Source organism: Pantherophis guttatus, chromosome 1 (assembly GCF_059756535.1).
Source record: "Pantherophis guttatus breed Tessera chromosome 1, ASM5975653v1, whole genome shotgun sequence".
In the NCBI taxonomy this organism is placed as follows: domain Eukaryota; kingdom Metazoa; phylum Chordata; class Lepidosauria; order Squamata; family Colubridae; genus Pantherophis; species Pantherophis guttatus.
In genome coordinates, this window is record NC_142063.1 from 99568011 (window position 1) to 99587288 (window position 19278).

Below are 19278 nucleotides of genomic sequence, written 5' to 3' on the forward strand. Positions count from 1 at the left end.
CCAACCCATTATATGGTAAATCATAGGAAACCAATGCATCAGGAATTTCAGACTGTAAACTTTCAATTCCTGTTATTCCTGGGTATGGTGAGTTTGCCATTTTCTCAGGGTCTCTCCCTTCACATTTTAGGAGCACAGAGGTGGTTTGAATTTGCTCACTACCAGCAATTCTGAAATCTCCCTCCAAAGAACCAGAAGAATTCCTTGTGAACCCTTCTTAAGCCCACCATGCCCTCTAAATTCACTCCACCTCGACTTTTTTCTCTGTAGTTCTGGAAAGTTAAGGTAGAGGGGAGGGAGTTAGGGAGTCAGTGAATGCCACAGACAGAATGACAATAGTTTACACAGTAGCACGTGTTTCAGCAATAAATGCTCCCCCTCCCGATTTTCTCTTCCCCCTCTCCCTCCCCCCCTTTCCCCCTCTCTCTCTCACACACCCACTTTAACTGTGCTTTTGTGTTTTGTCAGAATTAATGAGAAAAGTTCCCTTGCCCTAGGGGTAATTAGTGTCCTTGGAGTTAAATAAGCTAATACTTAGACACCTCTGGCACAGGCAATTATGTTTGTGTATTGAATAATTGATTCAAAGAGAGGGGGAAGGGGGCTGCTAATCAGATCTGAGCATAATGAATTGATTTAATTAACAGGGGAATCTGAGGGTCCCTGGGAAATGTGTGCATTTATTCAGCAGCAGGAGAAGAGTGCAAGCACATAAATTGAGAGAGAGGGCAGCAGGCGAGCACATTTGCTTCAGTGATAGCTTCGCATCTTCCCATCCTGTTCTTTCCTTCATTTTTTTAAAAAAATTATATATATAATTTCAGATTTAGACTCCAATCCAGAGAAAAGCACTTTAGAAGCTTATCTACCTCCGCAGTAGCAACAGCAAAAGGGGGTTTAGGGAAGGATCCTGTGGGCTCGCATTAAGATCAAGGGGCACCGTTGTTGCTATTGTTCGGAGGTTAAGGGAAAGGCAAGAACGGGAGAAGCTGAGCCCCCACTTCGTACCTTACCTTCCTGCCTTTCTCCCCCCCCCTCCGCGTTACCCCCCCCCACCTCCGTGCGTGCCATCTCCAAACTGGCATTCAGTTGCAACCCACCAGAAGGATAGGAGTCTCCGAGGAGGTGGTCGCTGCTGTCTCTGCCGCTTTAGGGGAAAGGGGTGTCCGGAGGAGGGGTGGGGAGAAAGACGCCGGCCAAGCCAGCTCCCCGGCCGGATTTGCCTCCTCGGGTAATTCTAACTGAGCGCGATCTAGGTTAAAAGTCGGGCAAGTGTAACCGGCTCGGCCGGAGGTGGGGGGCTGCCTGTGCGAGAGGGGGCGGGTGGGGGGGGAAGCTAAGAAGAGAGAGAACCGGGAGGATAAGCCAGGCGGGGGTAACCGAGGCCCGCTTCGCCAACCCTCCCGTCCCCGTCACCCCCCCCCCCCCCACACCGCGCTCCGAGCCTTCCTTTCCAAACGGAGCGAAGGAATCAGCAACCGGCGGCTTGGAGGGCGAGCCAGCGACGGAGCGGCGGAGACAGCCGATCCCCGCCACAATGGTGCTGGACAAGGAGGACGGTAGGTGGCGGGTCGCGATGCGGTGGCGGGGAGGTGTGTGTGTGGGGGGGGGGGCGGTGGGGGTTAGAAAAAAAAAGGGGGGGTGCCGGGAGGCTCTGCGGGCCGGCGGGTCGTCTCTTTGCCGGGCAGCCGCAAAGGAAAGAGCCCGCCTCAAGTCTCGGCTGGGAAGAGCCGGGTTGTGGAGCGCCGAGACCGAGCGCGACCTCCGCCTCCTCTGCGGAGACGGGCACATGCGCCGCTCTGCAAGGGACGGCTCCGGAAGTCAACAAAGCTTCCCAAGGACCGGCTTTATTTACCCGCGTCTCCCGCCCGCCCGCCCGCCGCCCTCTTGCTGCCGGACCCAAAATGTCCGTGTGAATGCGTGCGCGGACCCGCTTTGACGACTTTCTTTTAAGATCGCGCTGCTCCGGGGTTGTCCCTTCGATCCCCCCGCCAGCCTTTTCTCTCTTCCGGGAGTGTGTGCGTGGATTTCCCCCCCCCCTGTGGTCTCCCTTCATTCCTCCCCCCAATTTCTTCAAAGCAAAGAGGGAGACAAGGCTATTATAGCAATAGCACTATTATCGAGGGGGACCACAATAATTTAGTCTGCCGGCTGCCGGCTTGACTAAAAAAACTCCTTCACAAAAAGACAGCTTGGCGTCTGAAGGGAAAAAAATTTACTCCCCCCACCACCACCACCACCAAAAAAAGGGAGCTCTTCTGCCGGAATGAGGGGGAAAGATGCTCTCCCCCTGGGTGTGTGAATGGGTCGAGTGGGGTAAAGGGACGCGGGGTGGGGGCAGAGGGGAAGAGAAGAGCTTTATGTAAGTTTCAAAGAACGGTAAATTGTCAAGACTTGCTCGAAACTGAGACTGGGTCTCACTGTGGGGGGGAGGGTTTGGGTTAGGATGGCGTAGAGGCAGGATTTTAGGCGAGGGTTAAAAGACTAAGCTAATTAAAAGGGCAATTACTGGGGAGGGAAGGAAATCGGCTTGGGAGGGAGCTCCGCCGAGAGCAGCCTCCAGAAGGCGCGGAGGAATAAGATCGGGCTTCTGGAAGAGCTGGTGGGGGGTGGGGGTGGCGGTGAGAGAGGGAAGGATAACTTAAGAACGGCGGGATCCACTTAAACGATCGTTTCAGCTGTCAGTCTTCCTGGCTCTAGCAATCTGGGGTAATGACTTTTGAGGCGAGAGGCAGCCTTTGTTGGGGACTGAGAAAGTGGAGGTTTTAATTTAAACCCTCTTCGGCAGCTAAAATCAGTAGGGCGGGTTGTGGGACGGGATCTGGGTTCTCCGTCTGATTCCTGTCTGACTGCTTTCCTCCCAAGGAGACCCAGCAGTTTTCTGAACCTGTTTAGTTAATGAGGTCCAAAATGAGGTTTTTGTTTTGAGGGTTGCCCTGGGAGGACTTTAAATAAGTGCTCAAAACTAGCTAAGTGAGTTACCTAGTTGAATGAACCCTGGTAGAAAGTGTATTCTAACTCTGTCTTTGGAATTATCAGATAAATCGATGCTTTTTCTCAGGTTTATGAAATAGAAAAGGAAGTGCCTGCAGGGCTCCCAAGTTTTCAGAATGCTGTCTCAAGGCATCTGATGACAATCTGTGTTGGGTGTCTCTTTGTTTTGTTCTGTGACAGGGAACAGCTGAGATATCTTCCCCCAACACACACACACACACACTAAACTGCAAAGCACAACAGGTGTTTGAAAACAGGGATATAATATATATATTTGTTTGTCAGAGAACTGAATTGGCTCTCAGTTGTTTCGTAGCAAACTTGGGAAGGTTGTTATATATATAGTATGTAAAAGGGCTTTTGGACTCCATAAATGTTCTGTTTTGTTTTGGTATATGAAAGGAATGCAGGAACAGAGTGATCTGTTTCCATGCTTCTCCTGCAACACAGTGAATTTTTTTCTCCAATGCAGGTAGCTAGTGGACTTTTTCACTCATCCATTCGTTAATTTGCACATTATTACATTTGCAGTGAGAACTCTTCAGGGCTCATTAAAAAAAGCACTTTAGACTCCTTTTTCATGCTCACACACAGTGGTGTTTTATATTTAAAATATGCAGTTTTGAGTAATGCAGAAGATAGTGAAAAGTGATCTATAGATTTGATCTTTATATTTAGGAAACAGGGTACTAGTTCAGTTTTGCTTGGCTATTCGTAACTGTGATAAAGCACAGCTTAAAACAAAACTGGTTTTATAACAGCTCATAATATGTGTTATTACAGCCAAGAAATTTAAGCAGCTTTTCATCAGCTAGCTTCCATGGTTTTATATATGTATATTACTGCTCCCAAAGAATTTTCATTTGGGGGGGGGAAGCTCAGCTGACACAAACCTGGTACATTTGTTGCTATGTTCTCTCCCCTCTTTCAGTTTTAAAAAAAATTAAATGTTGGATTTGAAAACCCTAGCAATGGAAATATGCTCCCCAGCTTTGTGTTATCAGAACTTTGGCTTCCACCATCAGGAATGATGTCTATATAATCTTATTGAAGACAGAGTCTGGGATCCCCAGAGTAACTCCAGTATGAATTTTTAAAAAGTCTCCCCTTTGTATGTTCCCCCAAAGACAAAGATGTAAGAGGTTAAGTAATGTCAGTATAATTAAGTAAGGTTAATTCATTACTGCTTTGCTCCTCTGGGGTTTAACTTGCCTTTCCATCTGCTTTGATTTTGATGTGGGAACTGCACCGAATTATTGTGGTAGTGTTAAAGATGTTACAAAATTTATTGGACTAGAGGGGAAAAAAAAGTTTCTCCCCCTTTACTCTGTTAAATAATAAACTAGGTAATGTTCTGTCCTCAAGTCTTAAGTTTTGCTTTTCTTTCTTTTTTGCCAAAGGTTCCTACCAGCTTATATCTGTTTAAATCTGATTGACGGGTCAAACAGCAGGATATTGCCTCCATAGAGGTAGTAAGGGAAGCAGGTGAACCACAAGGAAAGGCTGAGATCTAAAGAGTTTCCTAATAGGGGTATTTGGGTTCTTTCAAGTACTGCAGACATACTCATTAAACATAAGGAGCTCAGGGGCTAGAAAGATGGTGGTGTAAGGAAGTGAAACTAGAAACATTGATTATCCAGACAGTTCTCAACAGCCCTCATTCCAGGAGCTCTTATGAATGGCTGTATAAAAGGAAATAATGGTGATAGTAGTGAAGGAAAAGAGGAAATTAGAATGGGATGCACTTTACAAAGAAAAAAAAATGTTAAGGAACCAACCCCTGATGTGAAGGATGTGGAGATCACCATAACAAACTGAAGTGGTATCTAGGAAACTTTTTAGAATTGTTTGTATGGAAGTTATTCCAGCAAGACAGAATTTGTGCCTGTTGTAAATGAGAGGCAACAGTAGGGAGAATACTGCTTTTCCATTTTTATCTTTGCGCTGCCTCCTCTTCACTCTCAACTCTTTCTGCCTGATCCAACCCTGCGTGTTACTAAATTAGAGACATTGTAAATAAAGGCATGGCTATGTATTTCCAGAATAAGAAATATAAACATTTTATTGATTGTTGAAATACAGGTCTAAAGGGTAGTGGAGAGATTTTGGTAAATAATCATTAAAAAAAATTATGGTGTTGCAAAATATAAAATTGTCACCAGCTAATTATTGCAATTATATCTACCATTTCTTTAGTAACTCAAGGCAGCATTGATAGCATGTGTCCTGTCACATTTTATCTCCTTAACAGGAATTCCATCTGATAGGCTGGCAGCCAGACCAAAATCATCCACTGAGCTTCGTAGCAAACCGGGGACTTGATCCTGAGTCTTTCCAATTTAAGTTCACTTGTACTTTCCTTTAATATTCTCTTCCCTTGTCTTAATTTCTTTTCGGCAGCCAACGTTCTGTGACCATTGAACATATGTGGCCTCTCAAAGTTCTTTTAGGAGTTTACTTCTACCTCCTGATACATTAATTACAGGTAGTCCTCAATTTATGATGACAGTTGGGACTAGAATTTCCAGTGCTAAATGATGCAGTTGTAAAGTATGACAAGCAATGGCAATCCCTGCAGTTCCACTGACTTGCTGTCATTGACTGAATCCCATGGTTGTTAGGAAAGGCAACTTCCTTCCCACCAAAGTCAGTGGGGAAGCCATCAGGAAGTTGTAAATCCAAACCTGGCAGGTGGGTAAGTGGCTGCTGCTGGGTGAGAGAGGGAGTGAGGGCTCCATGAGGGGATGCACAAGAGGCTCAGCATAGGTTGGGTGCATGAGAGGGTGAGAGGGTGTAGGAAGTGCTGTTAGGGAGGATACACAATGGTGCAAGGGACAGGGAGGGTCTGCAGGAGAAAATGAGTGACCATTGCAGCATGGGCAGAGAGAGCCTGTAGGTAGGTGCATTGGGTGGGGGAAATGTTTCACCCCATTGTTATTTGGGGAAGTTGGTGGAGAAAGTTGTAAATGGCAATTGTGATTGCGAGGTCCTGCAACCAGTTATAAGTATGAATGGGTTGCCAAGTGCCCAGGTTGTAACTGTGACCGCAGGAGTGCTGAGACCTTTGAAGACCGGTCATAACCACTATTCATTCAGCACCACCATAACTTTGAACAGTCGCCGTACAAATTAGGATTACCTATAGTACCCATGCATTTGCGTACTGGAAAAGGTTCAAATGATTCTGCAGTAAAAGTTGGTTCTGAATGTCATTTCTCACAAATAGTCATTTAACTGTGTTAAATATTCTTGGACCATCTGTCCTAGGAAATCTTGAATATTTTTCTACAGTGAGATAAAGGAATCACCAATGGAGCTGGGTAGCCTTACAAATGTGATAGATTAACCAAAAAAACAAACAACCAAGCAAGCAGACAGGCAGGCAGGCAAACAAATAATACGTGTAGAATCTTAATTTCCTAGAAAAGTTTATTTTGTTATCATAGCCCAGTTATATTTCTGACTTTGTAGAAAGGTAGAATCAGTTTGGCATAGTGGTTAAAGTGTTGGACTCTACATTGGGAAGACCCAGGTTCTAGTCCACCCTCAGCCACAGAAGCTCTGACTCTTTTTGCCTAAACTCGCAGGACAGGGAAAAATAGGAGACGAGTACACCCATCTTACATTCACTTGAGCGCCTACAGAAAAGCAGAATATAAATCTAATGAATAAATAAAAGTCTGGTTACCATTACTGGCAAAGTTGACACGCGTGGGATACTTTACCATTTAGTCTTGGCAAATGCTTCTTCTAGTTTGTAGCTTCTAAAAGCTTATGTGTTAGCATCCCGATTAAAGCCAAAGGGTACAGGATAGGCCAGGAGAATTGTTGTAACTATATGAAAAGTGAAGCAGAGAGAGAAATTCAACATCTCTGACTTGACATGTTCAACAACAGTGTTGAGCTACATCACTGTAGCTTTTTCTCTGCCCAAATTCATCCAGTGTAAGGAGACAAAATAGGAGGTGACATTAAGAGTTCCAATGATACATATAGATAAAAGGTAAGCAAATCCTAAGAGTTGAAATAGTAGAGAGACCCAGATAGACTTTGAATTGTATTCCTCTTGATTAGCATAAAGAACAAGTCCAATCCAAAGCTGGGATCCTGACACCTCATGTTGGAGCGTTGGCAGTATTTGTAAAAGAAAAATATGACTGACTCCTTGTTCCATCCTTCACTTCTGAACAGCATAGTAGTAATCCATGTTAAAGCTTGGTTTAACTCAAGTACTTTGGCTAATAATTTGAGTCCCCACCCTATCAAAATAGCACATTTTTGAGTGCCACTGATTACACGCATAAAGATGTTAAGCATGCATTAGTTTCTCCTTTAAAATCAGTGGAACTTTTGGAAAGTGCAGTTTTGTGCAGTTCTTAGTTATGTCAGGAATAACTTCTGATGCAATCGTGCATTAATGGGGAAGATTCATATATCCCCAAATGTAAATACAAATAATATATGAATAATATAGTTGTACTGTTCTTCAAATAGTCTTTAAATTAGTGGGAGAAACATAGAAAACATCAAGCTTTGCTTCAATAAAATATTAAAAACTAAAATATCTTTTAAATTATCCAACTAAAATAAGTGTGTGGGATCTTATTTTCAGCAAATTCTTATAATTTGATAGCAACTGAAGTTTCACATTGCATTAAAGATGTATTGTGTTTGCGTTCATAATTTCTTGAACTGAACCTAGGAGGCTGAAACCAGTTAAAACAGTTGCCGTAAATGTTTGTTTAGAGGATGTGATGTCCTAAAATGTGGTTATCCAAGACCCCAATTCACAATTAATGATAGCAGTTTTGATGAAATCTTCCAAACTAAGATCCTTTAGGGATCACAGTATTAAAATCCTGCTCCCTGCATATCACAATTCTCCTTTTGCAAATAGCAGTGATCAAATGAGAATGCCTGTTTTTAAGTATTGAATGAAACCTTTCTCTATGCAAAGTGATACATTTGACATCAAATATGTTCAAGGACTGTTAGGATTAAGCGTTCAAAAGTGAAAGAGGAAGGCAAAGCCATTTGAGTTAAGGATAAGGAATCTAATTAAAATAGGTATTAAGCGTATCCGACTTGAGCTTGCTATCATGCTTTTGAAAGACTACCCTTGTATCCGTTGTAAAGTAGAGAAAAAAGTATCCTGAAAACTGGGATGAGGTGTTTTCCTGGATTAAGCAAGCAGCAGAAACTTGTTCTGAGTATTTAATTATCTCATTCTGTAAGTGTAATCCTTAATTTTGGAAATAGAAATCCAAAACTCTCTCCCGCTCTCTCTCTCTATCTCTCTATATAGATTTCTGTGGGCAAGCAAATATTTTACTTGAGACATTGATGTCCTCTGCAGGACTAGTTGACATAGTTTGGACTGGTGGAGTAGGTAATTCAATTACAGAAGAGATACCCCAGCCTCTTAATATCAAGGGATATTGCAACAAAAGTTCTGAGTATCCTAAATCTCAGTCTGCCTTATTATCTCTTCATCCAAAAGGTCAAGCATTTGATTAAAGCAAGCATGTGTGAAAATGCTTTTCATATATATTGCAGTGTCAAAATATCAGAACTGGAGTATATTTTAGAAAGGTGAAAGAAATAGAAATGAGTCAGGTTATGACTGTACAGTAAACACACAATAAAAGATTCGCCTCTATAGCTAAGGCAATAAAATCTTTTCACTGTGATTTTCCTTTTGATTTTCTCTTTGCTGTTGTTCCTGGGGTTTTGTTTGTCTGAAATTAATTTCTGTAACCTAAACCTGTTTTATATATATAAAAAAGTTTAGAAAATCATTTTCTATCCTACACCAATCTGAACCTTGTTCAAGTTTGGTCAACTTTTGGGGAAAAAGGATGAGACTCAAATCACACATGGATCTTTGCCTGATGTAGACAAGTTGCTTTGGCAGCAGTGATTTGGTGAACATTGGCAGCTGTTTAAAAGTCCAAGATGGAGAGAAAATGTTTATAAAACAATATGCATAATGCAGATTGAAACATGCAAATATTCAGTTGCATCTCTCTTTGTGTGCTTGTGTGTTTCTCTTGTTCTAACAGTGAACTGTGAACTGTTCAAGATGCAGTCAATAAAATTGCTGGTAAGTCCAATGTTATGAAAGGAGAGCCGACCTAAAAAGACAAAAGTTAATCAGAAATTCTCTATTTGAGAGGGGGGGGGGGGCTTTTAGTCATAGCGAAACCGGAGCTGCAGATGGCGCTGCTGAGCTGGAAAAGCTTTCAATTCTCCATTAAAACCTGGCAGAATAATAAACGGGGGGTCCCTGGGAGAGGAGGGCATTTATTCAGCGGCAAAGGTGCAACGCTCACACAAATGGAGAGGCAGAGGCAGCCGTAGCAAGCCGCGCTCCGATATTTCCTTTCTCCCATCCCCCCGTCGCTTTGACTGTAATTTTAGATTGAGATCCAGCTTAAATTCAGGGGGGGGGGAAACACTTTGTCAGGCTGAAAAGCTGTATAGCTGCAACAGCCAAGGTTATGGGCTATCAAATGCAATTACATTAAAACAGATTATACTGTGCAAATTGAGCCATTTAGAAGGTGAGAACCAAAGAAGCCGCTCTGATCTTCCCTCCCTGTTTTTTTCCCCCCACCTCTCTCTCTCTCTCTCTCCCCTAAATTGCAGTTTTAGTTCCTTGCAATTCCGAGGTACAAAAGTAGGTGAGACTGCTTTTGTATCTGCAAAGTGCTTCATTTCTGAAGGTAATTCTAAGCGAGTGCAATCTAGGTTAAAAGCTGGACAACTGGATAATTAGAGCTCCCTCGCTGCTAAAGGACAATCAGCTGAGCCCCAGTGTCTACTCTAGGCTCCCACACAGACTAGTCCCAATCTTTTCTCCTCTGAGCGGAGGCTATTGGAGACGGCGCATCTGCACCCAGGCTTCCTGGGAACCCTGAGATGATGGTGCTGGACAAGGAGGACGGTAGGTGAGCTGAGATTCCGGGAGCGCTGCTGCGGCGCCTCCACTTCGGTGCCGTTGGTGGAAAGGACCTGAAGGGTGCAGCGTTTTCTCTCCTTCCATTCATTTTGTTTCTCTGTTGGATGTAACACCGGGGGTTTCCACGTCTGCTTTTGGGGTGAGGCAAAGCAAACCGGCCAAGTCGTTTTACTTTAGATTCTAGCGGTGGGGAGCCCGTAAGTTAGGAACGGCTTAATTCTAAAAGCGGGGGCGGGGGGGGGATTTCCTTAGTAACAGGATCCCCCCCCCCACTCCTTTGCTATTGCTGCCGCCGCCAAAGGTAGGGTTAAAAAACAAAACAAATCGTCCTTTCCTTTCCCAATGCCAGAGCAGAGAATAGAGTGTCCAGACATTCTGCCACACTCGTCTTTTTTCTCTCTCTATTCGTAGTTATAAACGCCACGACAATGAACGGCGTTACTTGTTAAATGCTCCTTGCAAATAAAGTGTTGGTCTGATCGCTGGAGGGAGGGAAGATGCTTGGTGGGCTTATTGTTGTTGTTTTTTTCCCTTCTCCTTTAGTGAATGATATAAGTTTGGGAAGTTTCTGCTATTTGAAAAAACAAAAACAAAACAGAAATCTAAAAATATTTTCAGATTTATTTGTAGAGAATAAATTCAGACTGGGTATCAAGAATGAGCATATAGACTTAACAGAAAGAAGGTTCGAAGGCTAGCTTTGCTGCTGTAATAGATTGACAGTTCCTCTCCACACACAACTGAAGGTACAGTGGGGGGGGGGGTGTCTAGGAAAAAGACGATGACTGGCTAGCCAAGTTTTGTATACTGTTTCTTCTTCAGCTGCTAGAGGAAAGCGAAGGGTTTTGGAACATCTGTCAAGTTTCAGGCTAAAATACAAAAATGTGTACACAGAGGTCACCGGTGAAACTTTTATACTATAACATGGGACTTCAAAAGTACCCCCTTCCCCCTCGTTCCTTTTTCTTTCTCAAAATCCATCTGGGACATACTATGCGCTGCAGTCAGGTGCCAAATCTATACATAGTGATGCCATTTAAACATGTTGTCTTTCCTGGTTTTTAAATCATAGCTGGAATGCATAAGCCAAAATGCCTAATTTAGGTAAGGCTTTGTGGGTGAGGGAGTGTACCAAGGGAAAAAGCATGGGAAATTCTGAGGTGTTCAGGGTGAAAAATCAACATTATTCTCCCCACCCACCCCCTTCCCGCTTACTTAAGATAACTGCTTTAAAAATGCTGCTGTTCAAGAAAGTGCTCAGTGGAACTTTTTATGCGGTTGAGATTGAGATATTTGAGATATTGTAGGAGCAGAATATGGTTTGCTTATGGTAGCCAAAATCAGGAGGAGTCAGATACCATCTTTTCTGACCAATAAATTTTGTTAAAAGGCATAATACATCTGTTGAGGTAGGCTGCAGTTCATGAAAACGCCTTTTAATAATAATTGTTAGTCAGGAAAGGTGCTATCGGACTCATTCTGTATTGTTTAAGCAGTGTGTAACTAAAATAATATATTGCTCACAACACAGATCAGTTGTTTTAGTTAATATCCTTTTCCAAAATGCTTACTTAACATAGGGTACCACTTAGCTAGAATAATACCTAGATATTCCACCCAAAAATGTATCAAAATAAAAATCTTCCATGTTTGTTTAAAGGTGGCAGATGTTTTGCATATATTTACAAAAATGTTTAAATTTTATATGCAGGTGTCAATATGTAATCCCTAAAAATCTATTATTGGGTAAAATATAAACTTCCATAATTTAATTTACTGAACTTCATAACAACAGCCCAGTTTGCCAGCAACAAACTGAAACAGAATGTTGCATTAGGTTTTGTGACCTTATAGCACAGTTTGCATTGAATCTACCTTAGTTTACCATTCTGACTATATTTTAAAACGTTTGAGGTCTTCAGTAATGTTACTATTTCAAAAGACCTTAATTTGGACAGATAATCCGATAAATGAGTGAAAGTTACAATGTTGAATTCTGAATTAACTCCAGTTCTACACCACATCCAAATATTTGGGTTTTTTTTTTTAAAAAAAAAATTCCAATCAAGTACCAGAGATTAAAAAATAAATTGCCCAGAATTAACTATTCTAGTAGCCTCTTCTGAGTCATCAGTAGATTATTAGACTATATATAAAAGTGGCAAAGAATTGTTTTGGGACAAAAAAAAAAAGACTTTGGCACAGTTCAGGTTGGAGCTATATCTAACGGCTTTGCAAGTAGTGTCTCACACTAAGCATGCTGAAGAATAAAATCGTGTACATTTTTTAAAATCACATTTTGTCAAAAAAAAGTGTTGCAGGTTTTCAAAGTGCTACTTAAATCTTCCACATCCTTTTACCTGGAAGGTTACACTAGATGAGTGGCTCTAATAGATAATAACCTAATAGCAGTCATAATTCTCAGAGGAATTTTAAGGTTGCTGAATCAAATAGTTTGTGGCAAAAAGGCTAGTTAGAAAGGGTGGCAAACAAATTAAAAAATCACTGCATAAAGTAATTATAAAATTGTGCCTTAGGTGAGTCTTGAACTGACAGTTATTAATGCTGTGCAACTTTGTGCTCTTTGCTATCTTAAAGTGGGAAGAAAGTTTCCTTGAGAACTTTACAAGGAAGCTTGTTTATGACCAGAAATTAGTGTACATACAGTATGGATAAGAAATATATGGCAGGCTTCCCTCACTTATTTTGTTGGCAGACACTAACTGCTGGTTTCCTTTTTTTGACCCCCTTCAGAACTCAAAGGAAAATAAACATTTGATGCTAGTGGTTACTTGTCCTTTTTAGTTCACACTTAGTTGAAAGTGTTGCACATTTGAGGCAGAGCTTGGTGCTAAAGCAAGAAGATGCTTCCTGCAAAGATCAAAGAGAGAGTTGTTACGTTCATGTAGAACTCCCTGAAATCAATAGGAATTGTCTGCTAGATTTATTACATAAAGCGAAACAAAATGGACTGCATGGAGAAATTTAGGGAAATGAATTTATACTAAACATTTTCAGCAAACAAGAAAAGTCTGAATAAATGAATCTCTCTTTTTTTCCATCTCCATCCCCAGCATATTAACAATTGACAAACTTTCATCTTTTAAGCAGATCTGGTGTGTGTGTGAGAGAGGTTAGAATAACAAGAATGGGCATTCTGCATAAATTGGGAAAACCATTTCTAGTAAATTACCTGCATTTGCAAGATATACACTAAGTAGATAATCTCTATTGTATTTAGTGCTGAATAATGAGGGGGGAAAGTAGATACTAAAATTCTTGGAAAGAAATCTTAAATTTGGCTGATTCAGGCTTAAATGGAAGCATATAGAAAGGAGGAAATTAGCTAGTAGATCACAAATGAAGCTAGTAGATCAAAGGTAGTAGATCAAAATGAAAGTGAATTACAAATGATCATGCTGATAAGTAATACTGAACAAATGAGTATACGGTATATCAAAATTGAACTGTTTTTAAAAAATAGGGACTCAATTTGAAAGTTCTGGAGAATAACTGCAGTTGAAATATAACTAATTAAAATAAAAGCCTTATGCAAAATATCAGTACACGCTGAGTACACAAATTGTATATTTCATTTTAAAATTCATTCAGCTGAATTCTCAATCTGTATATTGTTATCATGTTGATGCTTATGATTTATTTCATTTTGAGAATTTAGAAAAAAACTCATGTTGTTATTTGGGCATCCTGGTAAAAGTACTGTACTTCTTAAATAAAAACGAGTTGTTGTAATGTCTATTCAACATTTATTTATTCAACCCAGTCGAATGTATTCACATAAAAATGAGTACAACTATCATGCATAAATGGTGCATACAATTCTGCAGGAAAATGGAAGTGGTTTAGGAGGAAATTGGATTCTTTCTCGCATTTATTTCAACATTATTTTGAGAGAAGGAGTACTATACAATGGGAACACTGAAAAATAGAGAAGCAGACAAAATTATGTAAAAAAGAAAGGTGGTTACAGAAATTAAAGCTTTTGGAAAAAGATTTTGAAAATATGTAACAGATTAATTATCAAAGTTTATTTATACTACAGATTCTGAAAAGAAGAAAGATAATTCCATTACAGTGGTGAGGACAATTGGAATCTTTTAAAGAGCTTTAGGCACTTAGTGTTGCATAGATTTCTGTAATAATATCACAAGTCAAAATTTTGTTGGTAAATTGATCAAGAAGGTATAATCCACTTGATGGGAGACACCATTATCTTATTTAAGAAAGCACTTAATAGACAAGAAGCGAGGTAGGACAAAGAGGTAGATACCTATCATCTTAATGGTGAATGCATGAAGATGAACAAGGGAATTGTTCTAAAATGTCATTTTAAGTACTCTCCATCTTAAAAATGCACGTGTAGCATAGCATGCATACAATAAAATGATTGAACAAATAATTATATATATTGCAGAGTGCTTTCAGTCTTCCCATGATAAGCCCCCTTGCTTTGAAATGGACATGCTTCCATGAGATAACAGATGAAAACTAATCTTTAATTACATGTGGCAAAATATAAATTGAATGAGGAAGCTATTGCTGCCAAGGGACTGTATAATGCAGCTGTTCCAGAAAACTATACAGTCCAGGAGGAAGAATAAAGGTACTTTATTTGAAAGTTTATTAACTGGATTGATTATTGATGATAGCAATTGAAATATAGTAAAGGTAAGTAGGAATTGATAGTTGGAAGATCTAGCAAAACATGATGAAAAATCAATAAAAATCTTTCATACTAATTGCCATAGGTAGCACTGAGACAAGCATTGTGACATTTGGAAAAACAGAGCATATATTAGATACCACATTCTTGGTTAAAAACTTTGTAAGCTGAAAGAATAAAGATGATGGAGATTCAATATCTGAACATGTATTGGTTCTTTATAATTAATAACATATCTGTCTTAATGGTTCCCATAAAAAGCTATTCCATTAAAGATCTGGGAATTGTTTCTCTCTTGGTGAATAGAAAGTTTGTAAATAAGAAAACATGTAATAAACAAATTCATACCTAAAGGATTGATGATTGATATCAAATCTAATTGCTACTTTTGCCAATCCTTTTTTTAAAAAAAGGGAAATAAGGCATCCCTACAACTATGATGGACATTTTGTGACTGCAAAAATTCCCCTCTTTCCATTGATTAGTTCATTATTTATTCTCCAGAATTTGGATCCCAAAATCCATATTTACTATCTGTAAACTTAAGCAAGTTAGTATTTCTCATTTCCCACTTTCTTTAAATATAGGGATACTTCTATGATAGTTTAGGATACACAAAACTTGTAATATGCTTGACACATACAAAAAGCTGCTGTTACAAAGATACTTGGAAGACAGCTTCTCTTTACTTTAAGATGATAACTTTGAGGCTGTAATTGTGGTTAGATTTAATCAAAATTTGAGAGGAATTCGAGAGGAATTGCTGTTTCAGAATCTCAGAAACCTTATGTGTGGCAATGTTTGCAAATACAATCAATGCTTAGACCTTTTCTGGGAAATAAACATCTGTATTCCTTCTTAATATTTTGCTGTTTTGAGTGCGACTGTATAAAAACTACCCAGTTTGGACATGTATTTGTTGGGAAAAGGGTTAATGAAACCTGATGGAACTAACTATATATAATATGAAGATTGCATTACTTATAGGGAAGAATCCCCAATACATAGGAATACAGATTTTATCTTTCTACAGGCTGGCATTCAATTTTCATGCTGTACTCATGAGAGATGATAAAATATCAATCTCTGCACTGTAGCAGCTCTTGCAAAACACTGGAACGACACAATCTTCAAAAAATGTTCCTTTTAAGAGCAGTACATTATTAATAAAGTAGTCCATTAGGTCTGGTGATAAAGGGTCAGAGAGTCTGAAATATCTGTCTCTCAAATGGTTAAGGAATTTATCACGGTTGGGGGATTAATTGATTTCATTTGGGAAGCATTTTAGTTCTTCACATCTCAGGTTGAGAGGTAGCTATGCTTTGTAAATGTGATCACTGCTGGACTGTTTTTTATAACATCCAGTTGATAATTTGCCACATAAATAAGATTAGGCTCGAGATACTTGTTTCTTCATAATTTTCTCTTGAAATTTCTCTTGAAGAAGCCAGGAAGTTTTTTGGTCTCCCAACAACCCTGTAAAGCAACTTTGCTTAAGAAGACATAACTTTCTCAATTCTACTTGTAAACTTTTCTTCCAGAGTAGGATTCTGAAGTTGGGATCTCCAGCCCAGATCTAAACTTAATATTATATTATCCTCTTAAATAATAATATAAAATAGTTTGTAGACAAGCGAGTTTTGTATGTATCAAAGCTAATGCATTCATCTGATAATAGGTTTTGAAGACTGCTTTGAGTGGGATACTTGATCAGATGGCATATAAACTGAACAAAGGGTGTAAATGAAAGAAACTGCTCTTAGTTCCAAGTAGCATTTACATTTAAAATTTGGGGTTAATTAGTGCAATTGCTAATAAAAATAGCTCAATATGTAAAGCATATAAATGTATTTTGGCCAGACATCCTGAGAACAGCTTGCTGAAATGTGAATATATGCATAGCCTTATTTACCATTTGATGTTCCAATTTGTAAATATCTCTTAAGATTTTTAATGGTTAATGTTAATATTCTTCTTTGCTTGCTGTCCCCCTCCCATTATGGCATGTGAATATCTTTTCTGCAAGTGGCTTAATGTAGTGTCAAATAAAGATCTAGTCAATTATTCTAAGATATATTTTTAAAAAAACCCAAAGCCTCTGCACAGGTTTGAAAGATCAAATCCTAAAAAGGAAGTCACTTGATGGACTCGTGCTTAATGTTGTATTATATCAATAAAAAAATATCATTATATGCTTAGAAAAGAGAATTGAATCACAAATATGCAAGTATAACTGCTGTGTCCTTTTTCACGAAACAATCAAGGACGGTGATCTTGAAAAGCTGGGTTCCATTTGGATATATAAAAAGGAAACATATTGTAGCAGACTTGATTTCTAATAAATAAAAGCAAGTATAATGAGTGTGTAACTGGGAAGGAAGATAAAGGCAGCCATGCTTTAAATTGTTAATGACGGTGCCAATGGTTGCAGCTCTACCACAGCTGTTTAAATTGATCAATTTTGTTTAGGCCACAGTCCTGCATTCAGTCATTTCAAGGGAGCACCAAGATATTTCTAAAGACAAATTGGGATTTTATTAAATAGGCCTTTCGCAGAGCTGAAGCACCAGCATTGTGGATTATTTTTAAGGGCCCGTTTGCTTTCTATTGTCATGATTGTGACAGAAGCACATTTTGGGTAACTCCTCCAAGCCTTGCATGTCCAATAAAACCATAATCTTTGAATCGCTCAACAATTAAAGCTATTGGGATTGTCTGTGAGTGGATTCCAGGCTGCAGCCCAAATGTTTCACTTGCTAATTTTTAACTAATGGTATTCAATCTAAATAACAGAATTGAATACACCAAGAAATATGCTGCCACTATATCCTGAACTCCGGGCAGGAGTCTAGTGACAAGCTGTCATCTTATTGGAAAAAGTGCTGGACAAAATTCTTATTTCTGTTGTACAGATGCACCATTCCTTGGAATGACCTATAAAACTTAGCAATTAGTTATTTCTATATTGTTTCAATTTATTTATGTTTATATTATCTTATTGGAAAACTGACCACATCTTTGAGAAGCCAAATTCAGAATTTTTGGGTGCCTTCAAGTCAGTATTGACATCTGGCAACTCTCTTGATAAGTTCTTGCAATTTTCTTGGCAAGATTTTTTTTATAAGTAGTTTTCATTGCTTCCTTCTTAGGGCTGACAGTGTCAATTGCCCAAGGTCTAGTTGGGTGCCTGTAGTGGGACAAGGATTCACAGTCTCCTGGTTTATAGCCTGGTGTCTTAACCACTATATCAAGGTGGATCTATTAAATTCAGATTATTATTGTTAAATGGCAATGGGCAGACTTTACTTACTGTATTTGCTTGGCTTAGGCAAGTGTCCACCCTACTTTTACGTGACTCCAAGTGGTTTAAAAGTGCAAAATCATAATCAAAAACAAAAATAAAAGCATACTGCAGCTGGGCATGATCTAATCTACTACCTATTCAACCAGGAAACGAGTTCTAACCTATCCCTAGGGCCCTGGGCTTAAACACACAGGCTTTTCGAAAAGTTAATGGGAACAGGGCAGGCCAAACTAATCTCAGAGTTGGGCTTAGAGATATTTTAGCCAAGGTATATTGGGTGGTGTTTTCTAAAACCATTGCTTTTATGATCTGGCAGATTTACTAACGATAGGAAAAAGTCCCATAGTCCTAACCAGCTTTGGAGCACCATAGAGACACTTAAAACAGGAAATAATTTTTCAGATCCACATGCCATCTCCAGTTAAGCCTTTAGGTAGAAAATAATGGACAGATGAGGAAGTGAAATTACATTTGCCGGTAGGTCTTCCAGAACATTTGGGTTCTAATGGTTGCTCTGGTTATTATTAGTTACCATGAGTTACCATGCTGAAGTAAAAATTGGGTTCTTCTCAATGTTTCTCAGTCATTGTTCTTGGCAGTAGTTTTCTGGTTTTCAAAGTAAGCACAAAGTTCAACCAGGTTGCCTATTTTTAAGGACCACAACAGGTATTTTGCTTTGCTTCCTTCATTTTGTAGGGGAATTGATAGTCTGAATTATGTATTTTGATGTATATAAGGGTTGAAGGGCTCTGAACGAGCAGAGCTATGGCTGCCAAAACTCTGAGAATCTAGAGAGGAAAAGATCTTGCTTGATCGCTAGCCTCTGATTTAATTACATAATATATTTATAGTTGACCATTCTTAAGAGGAATTCAATTTTTTAACCTTTCTTTTTTTAAAAAAAATAATAATCAACTTTTAGGGCGAAAAAAGCTTTTTATAAATACACATCTCTGGAAATGAATCCTGCAGGAGATCATGGCATCAACTTTACGTCTTTTGGCTTATTTGTGCAGACTAGAGACCCTTTTTGAAAAATAATCCTTTCTGCCTTTTCTCTCCTCCCCCCCCCCTCTTTTTTACGCTGTGCCCTTCCATTCATTTGACTATACAAAGCAATAAAGGGTAAAACTAAAGTAACATAAATTGGTCTGTCTTCCTGAATCCATGTCTCACTAATGTACCCAGATTAACTCAACTGTAAATTGTCTCCTTTGGATGTCGTGTCTTGCTGAAAGTTTCCTATATGATTCATGATTTGAGTTGCTTTTAACAGCTATTGGCTAAGCAATATGGTAAATGTACAAGGTGATGCAATTGGCATTAGTGAGAGAG

General features: G+C 39.4%; 1 protein-coding gene across 4 annotated transcripts in view; it reads left to right on the forward strand.

Annotated features, from left to right (window-relative positions):
* The first annotated feature begins 714 nt into the window (after positions 1–714).
* Positions 715–19278, forward strand: part of LMO1 (LIM domain only 1) — a 128477-nt gene continuing 109913 nt past the window's right edge. The window contains exon 1 of one of the 4 annotated variants that reach the window (XM_034417015.3): positions 715–1559. In XM_034417015.3, coding sequence (XP_034272906.1) covers positions 1538–1559 — 22 coding nt within the window. In that variant the 5' untranslated portion in view covers positions 715–1537. Of the gene's footprint in view, positions 1560–9288; positions 9945–19278 lie in introns of those variants that run through there. The other 3 variants (XM_034417014.3, XM_034417016.3, XM_034417017.3) reach the window with 3 other exon arrangements.